Source organism: Rattus rattus, chromosome 12 (genome assembly GCF_011064425.1).
Source record: "Rattus rattus isolate New Zealand chromosome 12, Rrattus_CSIRO_v1, whole genome shotgun sequence".
NCBI lineage: Eukaryota > Metazoa > Chordata > Mammalia > Rodentia > Muridae > Rattus > Rattus rattus.
In genome coordinates this window covers 61,962,279-61,977,425 of record NC_046165.1, presented here as the reverse complement: position 1 = coordinate 61,977,425, position 15,147 = coordinate 61,962,279, and the positions used below count along the sequence as shown (strand labels likewise).

Here is a 15,147-nt window from a genome sequence, read left to right as displayed (position 1 = left end):
TAAATTATAGATAGATACATAGATGATAGATACATAGATGATTGACTATAGATAGATACATAGATGATAGATAGATAGATAGATAGATATAGATGATAGATAGATAGATAGATAGATAGATAGATAGATAGATAGATAGATAGATAGTAGGTACACGTCTGCCCAGTGAGTGGGTCACTCTATAGGACCACTGTGTTCTGATCATGAATGTTTGTAGATGCTATTCTCTACTGAACAGAAAGAGAGCTCCTTTGAGAAACAATATTCTGGGGCTGGAACCAAGAAAGGAAAGAACATATTAAACCTGTCATGCCAGAAGATAAAGAAGTGTTAAAGCATGGTAGAGACATCAAGAACACAGAGGGGCTGAGGTGGGGTGGCGTGTTTCCACCACTAGGTAGGTTTTGAATTTGAGCATCAGTAGAAATAACGAAAGCAGTGCAGCCTGCTTTCATAAATGAGGGTCAAGATCACGTTGCTATAAGCAAGCAGGGATGGGAGGGAGGGACTCTTTCCTCTCGGAAGTTTAAATAAAAAGTATATGAGGAGTAAGCAACACACACAGAGAATCTCAAGTATTGATTCACAGAGGTCACATTACACAGCAGCAGTGAGGATCAAAATCATACAAGAGGGGGGTTTGAGAAGTAACAAGACACCTGCATGATCTGAGAGCAGCTTCTCACAAGGTCCTAGTTAGAGAGAGGAAGTCGGTGGCTTCAGAGTGGAGGAACCTGGCAGATGCCAGCCTCACCAAGTGATTAAAGTTCACAGAAGAAACATGAAACACCTGCTCCTCCTGACAGAACCAACTGGGAAGGACAAGGGATCATCTCTGTAGTCTTCCTGTCCAGGGCATCACCCTCATGACTTTATGAAGAACTATTAATGCCCCCAATAGGGGACACTGTACCAAGCAGAACTGTAATGGAGACTAGGGAATCTTCCAGACTAAAGAAGCCTAAAACAACAGGACACCATTAAAGGTTTTCTTTTGTTTAAGGACAGGATAGATCGGTTGGAAAATCTTTGTTCATATTATGTCATGTCATGTCATGTCACGTCACGTCATGACAGATGACCAAGTTGGCTCAAGCACTCCCTGAGTTTGACACTTGTACTTTTCTAAGAGAAATTTTAGGGATGAAGAGGTTATTTAATCTGTGAATTGCTAACAACCCAGAGGATGCACAGGTCCAGGCTTGGAGGTGTGTAGTGATACTCACACAACAGATGAAAGCAGGCATGAGGGTAATGAATCTTATTTAGTTCCATTGTTATAAATTATAGTGGGTTTGAATTTATGTCAAGGTGAGAATCTGATAACCCTGCAAAGACAAGAAGAGCTCTTATGCAAGACCACGAAGAGCACATGTCAGATATGGCAGAAGCAGGACCGTGCAAGTTTTCATATCTACAGTCAGAATGTTGTCATCACACTTTAAAGTGTCTTTGCCTTGTTAGAGACTAATGGTGAAATATTTATGAGTGAACTTATAGGAAACCCAAGTAGGGCACTCCAGCGTAAACAAAACCAGAAAGGGGTAGAGGGACGCAGTCACGAAATAAGACTGGCAAAATCATATAATTAGCAGAATTGGGTAAAAACCATGTAGGCTTCAGTCTACAGGTCTCTCTGCTTTTGTGGATGTATTAAGTTTCTACTAAAAAGCTTTTTATCTGGATGACAAATTTCTTTGTTAACAGGAAAATAATGGATATGAAGCATCTATGCTTGTCTTCCTGGGAGAGGTATGGAGTCTTCCAATGGGATCTTAAACTGGATGCTGTATACACTTGAGCAATCTGCTTTAACAAGCTTAGCTCTTCTGTGCTACCCAGGAGTGTTTAATTCTTGCAGGGTCACTGCTGTGGGAATCGGGGAACAGAGGTGGACTGTCCAGGGCTAGGGGGATCTAGGCCACCTGCTGAAGTCTGCGTGAGGGCTTCAAGGAAACCACTGCCACTTGGACTTTATCTCCTCAAAAAAGAGCAGGCTTAGAACTGTATTTCTCTTGACCTCTACCCAAATCTCATCATCCAAGGTAGATGTATCAGGAGCTATTCCTTATGACTGTCCCCAGGGGTCACCCAGAGAATCATGAAGAGAGCTGCAGGACAGGGAACTGCTCTACAACTCACGAAAGTCTCCAGTCAAGGCCAGAGCTTTATTTGCAGTGGGAAGCATCAGTTGTCTGAGAAAAGCCGTTCATAGAATTACTCTTCTTGTTTCTCTAAGAGGTAGACAGCGGGTAATGCAGAAACTCAAGACTGGCCAAAGTGCAGAGTAAGTGTCATCGGAGTGCTTGGCTCCAAGCTGAGACATCTGTACCACACCTGTCATACACAAGGCTCAGGGCCATCTGGGAAGAGAGGCAGAGCTGAGGGAGGACCAGGACAAAACAGCATCTTATGGATGCTGTGCTCGCCATCTCAGAGCAGTCTTGCTGCCTTCCACAAGATCAAGACATAGAGAAGGAAAGGGGTTCATGAGCCCCCACCCCTAGCTGAGGAGCCATGCACAGTCGATGGTTTGTGGGGGAGGGAGAGTCAGTTTTCTTTAGCCGGGTGGCTCTTGGTAAGTCTACCATGCTCCAGGGGGTGGCCACACACCTAGGAGTGTATGAATGACACACATTGGACTTAATGGCTTGTTTTAAAAACAGAATAAATGAAAATGAGTTTGGGGATGGGTAGAGAGATGAGGGTAGTCTGGGAGGAGTTGGGGGAAAGAGTAAGGGCAAATGAGGCCAAAATATATGCATAAAATTCTCAATGAATTCATTAAAAAACAGTTCAAAAATGATGTATTCTCCTAGAAGGTTATCACTCAGCTCAGGCTTGAACTAAAATGTGAGGAAGAGTTTGGTGAACGGGAAAAGGAGACATAGCTGTAGACACTGAGACTTGCTCTGCAGAGAGGGCTGGTTTATAGATGTGACCGTAAGTTTATTTGGACACTGAGAAAGAAGCCCTGAGAAACAGCTGAAGGGATCAGGGTGGACATCTCTGCAGGGAGAAAGCAATTGGACTGAATCTGGAAGACGTATACCTGCCTGGTCCTCATCCGTTGTTGGCAAGTAGAGATGTGAGCCTCACCAGGGCCCAGAGCATAGGGCAAGTGGCTCCTGGGGGTTGGTGGAGGTGGAGAAGAAGAATCCATTTTGCCAAGTATCCACTTAGCTTCATTATTCGATTTGATCTCTAGTACAATCTCCGATGCCACAAGTGTCACTGCTACTTTACCAAAGAGGATGACATTCGGTTCATCCTTAGGGGACATAGAGCTGAAGGCTAGTCCACCTTTGTCTGATTTCTAAATACACACTGGGACAGCGTCAATGCGTCCTCCAGCCTGAGAGATTCTGCACTGCTCTTGGGCTGTTGAGACCCTAGTTTAGGTCTCCATTTTCTGTTGGCTGTGTATTCTAGCCTGCAGGTCTGTATTCTGGCACTGTGCATTTTTAATCTCAGGTTTCTCATTGGTGCTCTTATTTTGAAGTTAAGTGCAGAGAAGGGCTGTTGACATTTTCTGATGGCTCACTGTTGAAATGCATTTTACTCTGGGTTTCTTAGCAGGCAATGTCTAGACAGGCACAGCTGTGCCAAGTGCCTGGTGGGGGTTGTTGTGGGTGTCTTTACTTCAGGTCACTAATAACTCCGTACTAATAACCTAAGTAGGCACTTACGCTGACACAGAACGATTGCTTGTCCAATGCTCAACCTGCCATCTGGTCCCATTCTGATTATGCTAATTAGAAAGCAGAGTTATGCAGTTCACAGAGTTGTGGAAGAGTCCCAAAAATCGATTTAAACACGGAGGGGAATGACTTCCTAGAGGCCACTTGGAAGGCACAGCACTGGCTTCGTGGTGATGAAACATGTTTTTCTCTTTGTCAAAGGACGGAGCCAGTCTCAACTGACCAGCATAATTTATTAAACATGAAAATGCATGTCCTGGCTGGGCCTCCCTCTCTCATGGCAGTTGTACAAATACGGAGAAATTGCAAGCTTCCCAAAGCACCATGATTCCAAATCACTTGTGTTTATTTTGGAGAGGAAGAAAGAGAAAAGGAGAGACAGAGGCAGAGAGGGAGAGGGAGTAGGGGTATGTGTTATGGATTCAGTCTAATGCTTGCATTATGTTAATTGGGTCCCCAAACTTGCAAGAGAATCCACACATCCACAAGTAAGACACTGAGGGTCCTTCCCAGTTGGTTTTGATTAGTAAATAAAATTGCTGATGGCCACCATGCTGGGGAGGAAGAAGGACACACCAGGCTTGAGAGGTGCCATCAAGTAAAAGTTGGGGATCTTGGCCCAGGAAGGCTGCAGGTCTGGGTCTGGGTCAGCCGAGATAGACTATAGGTTTTAGTAAGCGATGAGTAAGGAATATTAGAGAGCACCGTGTTGGCCATGTGGAGGTTTGGAAGTGGACCAACCATTGGTGTGTGTCTTTCATTGAGGGACCCAGAACATTGGGGTGGGAGTGAGGAATGTATCGCCACCACCAGGACAATTTGAGGAGAGTTATGTGTGTTCAGCAACAGGTGTGCATGTATTTGTATACCCATGAATGCGAAGGCCAAAGGTCTCTCACTAAACCTGGGCATCTTTGACCAGATAGGTTGGTCAGTGGAGCCTAGGATCTGACTGTGTAAACCTCCCCCCAGTCTCTCCCCAGCACTGGGATTAGAGCCTCATGTGGCCGTGCCAGCCTATGCCAAAGTTCGAGGGATCTGAATTCAAGTGCTCACCTTTGTACAGAAAGTAATTTACTCCCTAAGCTCCCTGTGTATTGAGATTTCACAATCCCAATGTTTTACTTGTGGACTGTACCTATCATGGTTATCTTTCTTTTGAAATATGACCTAAATTAGGATTCTCTAGAGATAAGAAAGAGAAAAAATAATGTTTGATAGTTCGAAGTGAGTCAGAGAGAACTCATTGTGGTAGAGGGTAGCTTTGGGTAGGAACATAGTCATGTCCACAATGGACCTACAAATTTGTTGCTACCTCTAAATGTGTTGTTTGGGTTGGAAACAGGGCCAGAACAGATGTATGATGGCATCTGCCACTGAAACTGCCACCACATTATCAAAACTCCACAGTCCAAGTGAACTATAGCATCATCACTGGAATACGCAGAAGCCAAGTGATCTACAGTGTGGTTACCAAATTCACAGGGCAAATATTCTTTAACATTCTAAAGATCTAGATACTCGTTAAGAGATTTTTGTCTGTGAGGGCATTTTGTAACAGCATGGCACAGGCATGGCTTTAACCACAGAACTTTATCTCTGCCCTCCCCTCATGTGAGAGAAGAGACAGGGTGAGTCTCTCGTGTCAATTCTTAGAGGGACACTTCACATCTAAGCCTAGCTATTTTCTAAATACCCTGGCAGACAACATCTCAAGACCTGACCTTTGTCATGACACAGTTCAGTCCATAGCAGCTCTTAGCTCAGAATCATAGATGGATGGATGGATGGATAGATAGATAGATAGATAGATAGATAGATAGATAGATAGATAGATAGATAGATAGATAGACAGACAGACAGACAGACAAATATCCTTCAGAAACAAGGTATTTATTGGTGATGGGTTCTCTGGACTATGAAATGACAGACCTTTTCTCTAAAAAATTTGTGGAACATTTGGGGTGGAAATTGGGGTGGGTGGGTGTGTGTGTGTGTGTGAGTGTGTGTGTGTGTGTGTAAGCATCACAATGTGTAACAGATTCCATTGGGCCAACTCAATTTTAACAATATACCACAAAAGACATATAGACAACATGTAAACAAATGGGCATGGCTGTGTTTCGATAAAACCTCATTTACAAAACCGGATAAGGTCCCAGATTTGGCCTGTGAGCTACATTGCAGACAGTTTACTGACTACTGGCCAAAGGACTCAGAGATTGTTATTAATTTTATCCACAGCCATTTGAAGTGAAGAGCAAAGCCTGTCTCTAATTTTAAGGAACGTCATTCAGACATTTAGCCTGCCTCTCAGGTCCAGCAACATTCAATCACATTTGCTGAAGCCACTGAGCATGCTGCATGCTGCCTCACGGCTACACTGGCTTCTCCTGGGGTATACTGCTCTTTCCTGAGGAGAAGACTCTCCTCTCAAGGGAATTCTATAAAGTCAAACAGCTGATAGGATAGAACTGAGTCCTCCTGTTAAGCTCTAGAATGTTCCCTTTAGCAGAGAACAGAAATATGATCAAAGGCTGTTTCCTGCTCGACAGGACCCCACAAAACAAGACCCAACAAGACAGCAAATTGTGTGTGTGTGTGTGTGTGTGTGTGTGTAAACAGAAGCCCACAAAAGTGACATTACACATTGATTGCCTGTCACAGATTGTAACTAGAGACCCGTGAACTGAGCTATTTCCTCTAGGAGCCAAAATCTACTTCATTGTCTACAGCAACATCATAGAACAACTGTGAGTGAGAAGAATTAGCTGTGGTTTTTTGCTTTTCTGGCAAACTTACGAAACCCAAACAAGCCTTTTTGGACTTACCCAGAACCTTGCAGGCTTCTTGGATGAGCTTAATGGTGATGATGTCATCATACACGGTGTAGGTCATGAAGACATCTTGCACTTCTGCAGAAGCCCTGAAAGATACATCGAGTGCAGTTGGGCATTTAGTCACTGGATTGAGCAATCCCCGTGTGAAATGGGGTGCTCTCCACTTTGTTGAGGTGGTCTCTCCACTTGTACCACAGGGACTTATGAACCAGAACATGACAGGCAAGACCCTAATTTAGACGATACAGTTCCAACACTCCCTTATGGAAGGCGGGAGGAGGGTTACTGCTGCCTGAGGTTACAGTCACCACCCCTCCCTGCTGTCACTGCCCATGTGAGGGGAGACAAAGTCTGGCCAGACAGACACTGAGTTAGACTAAGAGTAAAGAACTCTGGTTCGGGCATTTTTGTTAGCCATCAGCCTTAAATTTTACTATTCATTCTTCTGAATAAGTCTGTTGCTTACACTTCTGTTTAGTTCCATGCTCTGCTCTTTCTGTACTGGGCTTCCTTAGATGCTAACACACTACAGGTTAGGTTTGCATTCACCGTGTATTTACTCTGTTTCCACTTACACACTCTTCAAACTTCGGCCACACACGATCATTTGCATTTCTGCATAAATCAAAGTACAGAGAAAGGACCAAAAGCTTGCTATAAAAATGTAATGAAAATTTCACATTCAGTGGATACTGTAAGATCATTACAGAGAAGAAATACAAGATATCCCCTCTTTCTTGTTGCTGAGGACTGAGTCTGGGATCACCCTCATTATGAGGCAAGGCACCACTAACTTGTTATGGTGACCTTGAACTCTGTCTGTAGTTCCCACAGACCTTGAACTTGCTATCATGCTGTACCAGTGTGTGTGTGTGTGTGTGTGTGTGTGTGTGTGTGTGTGTGTGTGTGTGTTGCGTGTGTGTGTGTGTATGTGTGTGTGTTGTGTGTGTGTATGTGTTGTGTTTGGTGTGTGTAGTGTGTGTGTGTGTGTTTGGTGTGTGTGTGTGTGTGGTATGTGTGTGTGTGTGGTATGTGTGTATTCTACTTTACATATAGTAATATAAAATGAGCTATGCCTTTACATTTTCCTACACACTCAAATGTGTTGATACAATGTTTTGGAAACTGGATTCCCCACCCAAAATGCTCTGGCCACATTGATGTCAGGGCAGGAACTGAAGGAGGAAGATGGGGGCAGGAACCATGAAGGAATGTTGCACACTGGCTCTGTCACAGGCTCAGGCTAAGATAACATGTTCAGATAGCCTGGGTAGGGAATGATGCTGTCTGCAGTGGGCTGGACCTCTTAAGTCAATTAACAATCGAGATAAACCCCCCAACAACAGACCCACAGCAGTCTGATCTATGCAGTCCCTTAGTTCTCTTTTCTCGGATGACTTGAGGCTTTGTCAGGTTAACTATCACACCTAAATAAGACAAGGCATTTCTTGACTTTTGATGGTGAAAAAAATCTCAATAAATGCACTGTGAATGGAAAGATATCATTAAATCCCAAATACATTTGACATAACTCAGATTAGCCAAGCCTGGCTTAAATGTACTCAGAACTTTTGCTTAGCCTAAAGTTGAGTAATGTTATAACGTAAGGCCTGTTCCACGGTAAGATTAAATTGTTATGTGAATTCCCCTGAAGAACACAGCATCTTTGTAAGGAAAAAACAATGTCTCTACTAACCTGCCTACCCGATGTTCCTACCAATGCACTTGTGAAGTTCCTTGAGTTATGACTTTTTCCCTTTGGTAACTATAGAAACCTGATGAGACTGTCACTACACCAGGTTATGATCTTCAGGGTAACCTGAACAGTGGTCACTCATACTTGGCTTCCAGAATAAGCTACTTCTTAGTTGCTTTCAGGTAAGAGCTATGTTTTCGTGTCAACAATAGGTTAGGGACCATGTGTGTTTGAAAGGATGTCTGTTATGTTAGACGTTGGAGTGCTTAAATTCTTCCTGTTTAACTGGGCACCTCCCAGGATGCACAGGAAGGGGCTATGGACGCACTTAAGTCTTAGAAGTCTTGAGGATTCTGATGAGTACTGTGCACCTTTCTCCCAGAAATACCTGGATAGCCATGTACATAGATACCAGAATACTTTAACAGATGACTTCAGAGAGCTCTGAGGCCCTCCCTAGTATATCCATGAGCCCCTCTTTAAGAGCTTCAGATCTAGAGAGAAGTCCTGTATCCTGATTCACCTCTTTCCCTAATTGATAGACTTTGGCTCCAAAGCCATTTGGACACCTACAGTTCATTTGACCATTTTCCATTCTACTTCATCTGAATCCCCAGCCACCTGCCACTCTCTGTGCCTTTGTCTCTAGTGTAGGGAACATCTGCCAGTCTTGGAGCAGTGCTTATCACTGCTTAGGGCCCTGACCTGCCAAGTCTGTCCTGACTCCTAACCAAGGATGACCCATTAAGGGTCTGTCTCAGCCACCAGGAACATGGGTACAGGAAGCCCGAGCCAGCCTGACAATGGTGGCCACTTGAGTCTAAAGCAGTGTTTTTTAACCTGTGGGTCGTGATTCCTTGGTGAATGATCAACCCTTTCACAGGGGTCACCTAAGAACATCAGAAAACTCAGATATTAACATTGCAATTCATAAGAGTAGGAAACGCCATGAAATAGCAGTGAACATAATTTTATGGTTAGGGTTCACCATAACATGAGGGACTATATTAGAGGCTCACAGCATTAGTAAGGTTGAGAACCACTGGTTTAGAGAGAATGTAGGAAAGTTTAGGGGGAAAAAAAGAGGGGCATAGAAAGAGGCAAGAACATGTTGCATAGGGGTGTAGAAAGCCCACTGCCTTCTATTTCTTCGTTCCTGGGGTCCCCTGGGCACATAAATTGGCCCCTTTAAACTGTACCTCACGAAGTAGATGGCTGGTCCTTGTTGAGGTTGGTCTGGTGCTGCTATGTATTCAAATGCTAAATTCTGCACCCCTAGATCTGCTTTTTTTTTGTAAACCTTGCTCCCCTGATTAGTTGGTCAATAAAAGGCCAATGCCTGTGGTTGAGTCGTAGAGAGAGATAGGCAGGACTTCCTGGGAGGGAGGAAAGAATTCTGAGAAGAAAAAAGCAGAAGGCTTTCACCGGGAGACAGATGGGAGACAGACATGACTACTGGCCTGGAAGGCATAACATGCCATGTGGCTGGACAGGCTGGATGGGACTTGGTCAACTTAGATGAGCTAGTCAAGAGTATGCCTAGCAAAGGCCTAAGCTTTGAAGTAAAAAGTAAAAAGCCTCTGTGTGATTATTTGGGGAACTGGCTGGTCAAGGAATAACTGTCTCCATATTAATTTCCAACATTTACTAATACATACTGAATATTAATAATCTTTTTTACAAGCAAAACCCTGAAGTCCCAAGAGATGTTAACTACCTCACCTATGAGGCCCTTGGGCATTCCTAAGTGGATGAAGAGAGGACTGTAACAGGACCCCAGACCTTAGTAGGTCCTGAGACCTCAGCACAACTGACACCATGGTAGAGGTACCATTCAGGCTGTAAAACTCAGCATACAGACAGCACCACCTGCCAAAACTCACTTGCCAAATCTAAAACAAAGGCCTGGTCCAAAGTCCAAAGTTCTGGAAAAGACCAAACACATTAACCTTCCCTTTTGACTTCTATAGTTCTGTTTCAAGCTAACTGCTCTTGTTAACTGAAGTGTGTCAACCGAGAACGTGGATTTTGTGCTTATGAGCTCATCCTGAGAAAGGCTTGGGGCCGCACTGGGATCTTGAACACCTAGTGTAGTCACTGACCAGTTAATAAAGACTTTCTATTGGCTTAGGTCTTCTCTGAGAAGTCTTCTCTGGTGATTACCTCACAAGGACCATTTATCCTCCTCTCTTGCAGGTGAGTATGAAGAGTCCCAGGGGCTTCTGTAAGCCATGCCCACTAGAAGGAAAACTCATTGTCTTCCTTCCTTCTACATGCATGGATGCTCCGGTCTCTACTGTTGCCTCCTGTCACGCAGCACAAGTTTGATACTGCAGTCTGGTTGTTTTCCACCAAGTTCAGCTCACCCCAGGCCCTTTGTACTTGTTGTCCCCTCTTCCCGAAGCAACACACGTGTATGACCCAGGGTTGACTCCTTCTTGCCAGTTCATACATTACGTCTATGCAGAGACCGTACAGCTACCGCAGGGAAATCTGCATCTTCCTCGGTTTCTTTCAAATGCTCTATGTTTGCATGGCTCTGAGCAATCAGAAACTTCATTTATTTGCTTGTTTGCCTTCTGTTCCTCACACTAGGATCCATTCCCTGGCTCAGTCCCTGTGTCTTCTCGTGACTACCCTGCCCAGAGCCTGTACCTCTGCTCAGCACATGCTTGGGGGTGAGCTCACACCGGCATAGTGGAGAAAGTGGCCTAGCTCAGCCGGTGAGAAATCTGGGCAAAACAAGGAGATGCAGCTCGCCCTGAAGGTCCAACTCTTCCCAGCCCATTAGTCGCCTCTACTGTTGAGGTTTAAGGCAGGAGGTTACAAAAGGGTGACTGAGAATTAAAAACCTATAAATCTAGACTCTATGAGAGGGAAATCAGCAAGGCAAGTGGAGGAGGACACACATCTGTTTCTGATTATTTCATATAAAATAAAATCTATGTCATAATGTCTGGAGACATAGTTCACTTTGCCTAATCATTTCTTCTTAAATTTTGTATGGGAATTGATGGCTTTTTTTCCCCTTTCAGCAAAAATTCTGCCTTAAAAGCACTAGGGAGTTTGTTATTTAAACATAGCCCAAAGCAGATCCTTTGGCGCAGCAAATAATCTTGGCTTCGTTTCAGTTTGTGTTTATAAGCTGCGTTTTCTGTATTATGGAGTTCTTTTTAATAGTATTCCCTAAATGAATCTAGTTTCATAGCTGAGCGTATTGGCTATATCTTACTCTTGGCTTTCCCAGGGCAATCACGTAAATGTCTAGTTAGTTCTGACCGTAAGAGCATATCCACATGCCCATATTAAGTAGACACACTGAAACGAAAGCGCTAAAACCAGGTGACATGATCCCTGACTATTGTCCTGCCAGGTCCTCTGCTCCTGGTGGTGCTTCTTCATCCTCCCCCTGCAGGCTTCTGCACTGTCTTAGAACTTTTCTTTCTCATTGCGGTGACCCGATGCCCAACACAATGTAGCTTGCCCTTGATCCTAGTCTGAGAGGCAGCAGTCCGCCATGGCAGGGGAAGGCGTGGAAATGGGAGCTTGCTCATACGGGGGCCAATCAGGAAGCAGAGGGAGATGGATGAAGAAGTTCCATCCGCAGGCTTCTTCCTAGCATTGCCTCTAGCTCAGGGCACAGCACTGATCACACTCAGGGTGGGTTTTCTCTCCATTAATCCTTTCTGGAGATACCCTCACAGACATACCCAAAAGTATGCCTCAGTCATGCGCTATACATTCTTTTTTTAATACAAGCAGGTTGACGATCAACCAATTATCCCACGATCCTCTTAATGTCCTTTATCATTTGGAGTCCATCCAGACGACAGAGCAGGAGATGACACAAAAAACCGGCATGAGCCTTCTAGTGAGGTCACACCGAGGGTCCAAAGAAGGAAAGTCTTTCTGTTATCTTCGTACATGAAAACCCACTTCTGTCTTGAATTTGGGATGTTCAGCCAAGCTGAGTGCCAGTCAGTGGCCATGCTATCAATACAACAGCTTTATGATGGGAGAGAGGTTGCAAGGCCTGCCTTAGACAGGGCGTCTCAGATGCCCGCTGTAGGTAGAGTCAAACACGGACCTTGCTTCTGAGACCTCAGCAAACCCCTGGTTGTTTTCAGCAATTTCCAAAACCCTTTCCTTCTTCCTAGGCAGAACTGACAATGGCAGCTGAGCTGAATCCTAAACGAGAAATGAGATGATACAGAGCAATGGACCAAAAATCCATCTTTGCCCCTTGCTGGCTATGGTGGCCCACACTGAGCACCAGGGAGAGCAGGCTGAGAGGAGTCCATTGACGCATGCTGGTCTTAGGAAGCCAGATCAAGGCAAGGAAGGAGCCGTGGCGACAGTAAGCGGGCCAGCAGAACAGTTTCTAACAATGCTGAATGTGGTCGCTTCCTGCCACACCTGTGCTTTGGAGGAGGGGAGAACGGTGGGGTTCCTCCAAGATTCCTCAGAATGTGTTGTTCCGCTCAGTCTCCGCCACTCCAGAAGACAGGTGTGTTATTCCTCTCCCATACAGAATCAGAGATTCAGGAAAAGGGGACACGTGGTTCATGGACACACGCTCCACAGTCCCTCCACCTCCAGATCCCAGGAAAATAAGCGACATCAAGCCATGCCTCCTGTGGCAGTGCTGAATGCTTGCTTCTGACTGAGCACCTTTTCGGGTGTCCGACTTACACATCTCCTAACACCTCCCACAGCCTACACGCAATGATCGTTCTTTTACGGTGAAACACCTGATTCACTGAGTGGTTAGGTACTGTGCTGGGGCCAGGCAGACTGTAAATCATATTTCTGACCTTTGACCCTCCAGTGACTGTAGCCCTGGGCCCACCGCTATACAGACTCATAGGCAAGTGCTGTGACTTCTGGGAATGTCAATGATCGCTTCTCAGAGAGGTTCTCCAAGCTACTGCAGTGTGCACCTCACAGACTTCAAGAGCCTGCTCTCTCTCATCTTCCTCCCGAGGCTGACCATGCTAGGCATAGATAGAGCCAGAGGGAGATAGAGGGGCATAGAGCTTTAAGTGACTCCTGCCTGACCATTGTGTAGTAAGACAAATGATCTCAGTGTCCCCGAGGGATGCAGACCTGTGACGCCGGCTTTCTGCATTCCAGGTCTGTAAGGTAAGGTCTCTGCGGATGGTGACATCATCTGGGGGAGTGATTTATTAGATTCATTAACCCTGTGGCGTTTTTTCACAGCACCAGACATACCGACGGCAGTCAGCAAATGCGAGTTCACAGAGATGCCCTCTGCTTGCACCCAGAGACATGGCCTAGGCTAGAGGATGTGTTGCCATCACTTCCTCCACATGTATGTGCATACGTGTGGTTTAGGAAAAGATCGTATGTCACTAGCTTTTTTCCAGTGTCAGAGCATGTGCTCATTCCCGTAGCTTTTGGTTCATGGGGCTGCATAGAGTGCCAGTGCCAACGGGCAAGTTCCCATTTCTCTGCATCTTAACCAGGATTGGCTATTGTCATGTAAAATCTCTGGGGACTGAATCAGCAGAGCTGTGCCTAATTATCTTAATTCAGCTGTTCTTGATTAACTGAGGAAGTCAATCATCTTCCACAGTTTTTAACTCATTTCTCTCTATAGAACTAGGTGATTTCTGAGAACTTTAGGCCCCAGTCTGTAACACTGGAAGATGTAGAGCCAGGGAGATTACAGAAATCAAATGAAAGATTATTTGGAGATGTAAATGACAGAATTTAAAAAAAATAAAATCTACCGGATGGGGTCAGGAAGGGAAAACTGAAAACGATCTAAAAACATGTAAGGAGGGAGGGGGTGGCTTAGGAGGTGCATGCTGGTCTAGTGCACTCAAGACTGTTCAATTCCTAGTGTCTCTCTCCCCTCTCCCCTCCCCCAACACATGATTTGCTTTCTCATCAATGATTATGAACAGCAGAAGATGAGAGTAGTCCAGTGTCAAGGGCCTAGCATGGCCCAAGGCCCTAAGTTTAATCCCTACTATTAGGAGAGGAAGGGCAAGAGAGACAGAGGCATAAAAACACACACACACACACACACACACACACACACACAGAAAGAGAGAGAGAGAGAGAGAGAGAGAGAAAGAGAGAGAGAGAGAGAGAGAGAGAACATACGAATGGAAGTTTGCTCATGAATTAGAGATAGAGAACATATGTGGGGCGGAGAAGATGACTTAGCCAGTGAAGTGCTTGTCACACAGCCGAGGACCTAAGTTTGAGTACCTAACACCCACATAAAAGCAGGGCATGGTGGTCCATGTCTGTAACCCCAGCCTGGGGTTGGGAGAAGGCAGAAGCAGGCACATCCCTAGAACTTGTTGGCCAGCTAGTCTAGCCAAATCCAGGTTCAGCGAGAGACCCTGTCTCAAACAAGATAGTAGAGGTTGACTGAGGAAGGCCTCTAATGGTGACCCCTGGCCTCCGCATGCACACAAACACACATGCACCCACACACTTTATACATGCACACATACATGCGCATGGACAAAAAGAACCCAGATATGGGTTAAGGAGTCTTCTTTGTCTAGCTACTGCATTTAAGGCATGTACAGTTGATGTCTTAGTCACTAAACCTCACTGAGAGTTCAAGTAGTACAGTCACCCATTCAACTGTCTCAGTCAAGTCAGCAAAACACTAGAGCTATTCAAAACAAAGGCAAGCCAACAGCACCAGGGGTACTTACTTCAGCTTCTCCCATGTCTCCTCACCAAATTTCTCTGTCACAAGAGACTGCAGGCAGGTGTTGATGAATCCATACTAGAACACAAAGGAAGAAAGACTTTGGAGAATGAAGCATACCACGGTAGACCTGTCTGAGGCTTTTTCCGGGGTTCTCTATACTCTGAGTGGCTACCACCCTTTCCTGGTGGAAAGAAAGCTGAGCTGCCTGCA

At 45.1% G+C, this 15,147-nt stretch overlaps 1 protein-coding gene across 2 annotated transcripts in view; it reads right to left on the bottom strand.

Annotated features, from left to right (window-relative positions):
- LOC116913456 (guanylate cyclase soluble subunit beta-2) overlaps nucleotides 1–15,147 on the bottom strand; it is a 68,866-nt gene that overhangs the window by 48,611 nt on the left and 5,108 nt on the right. The window contains exons 2-3 of one of the 2 annotated variants that reach the window (XM_032917657.1): nucleotides 14,939–15,012; nucleotides 6,533–6,627 (exon numbers count right to left, since the gene is read on the bottom strand). In XM_032917657.1, the coding sequence (XP_032773548.1) occupies nucleotides 6,533–6,627; nucleotides 14,939–15,012 (169 nt within the window). Of the gene's footprint in view, nucleotides 1–6,532; nucleotides 6,628–14,938; nucleotides 15,013–15,147 lie in introns of those variants that run through there. The other variant, XM_032917658.1, reaches the window with a different exon arrangement.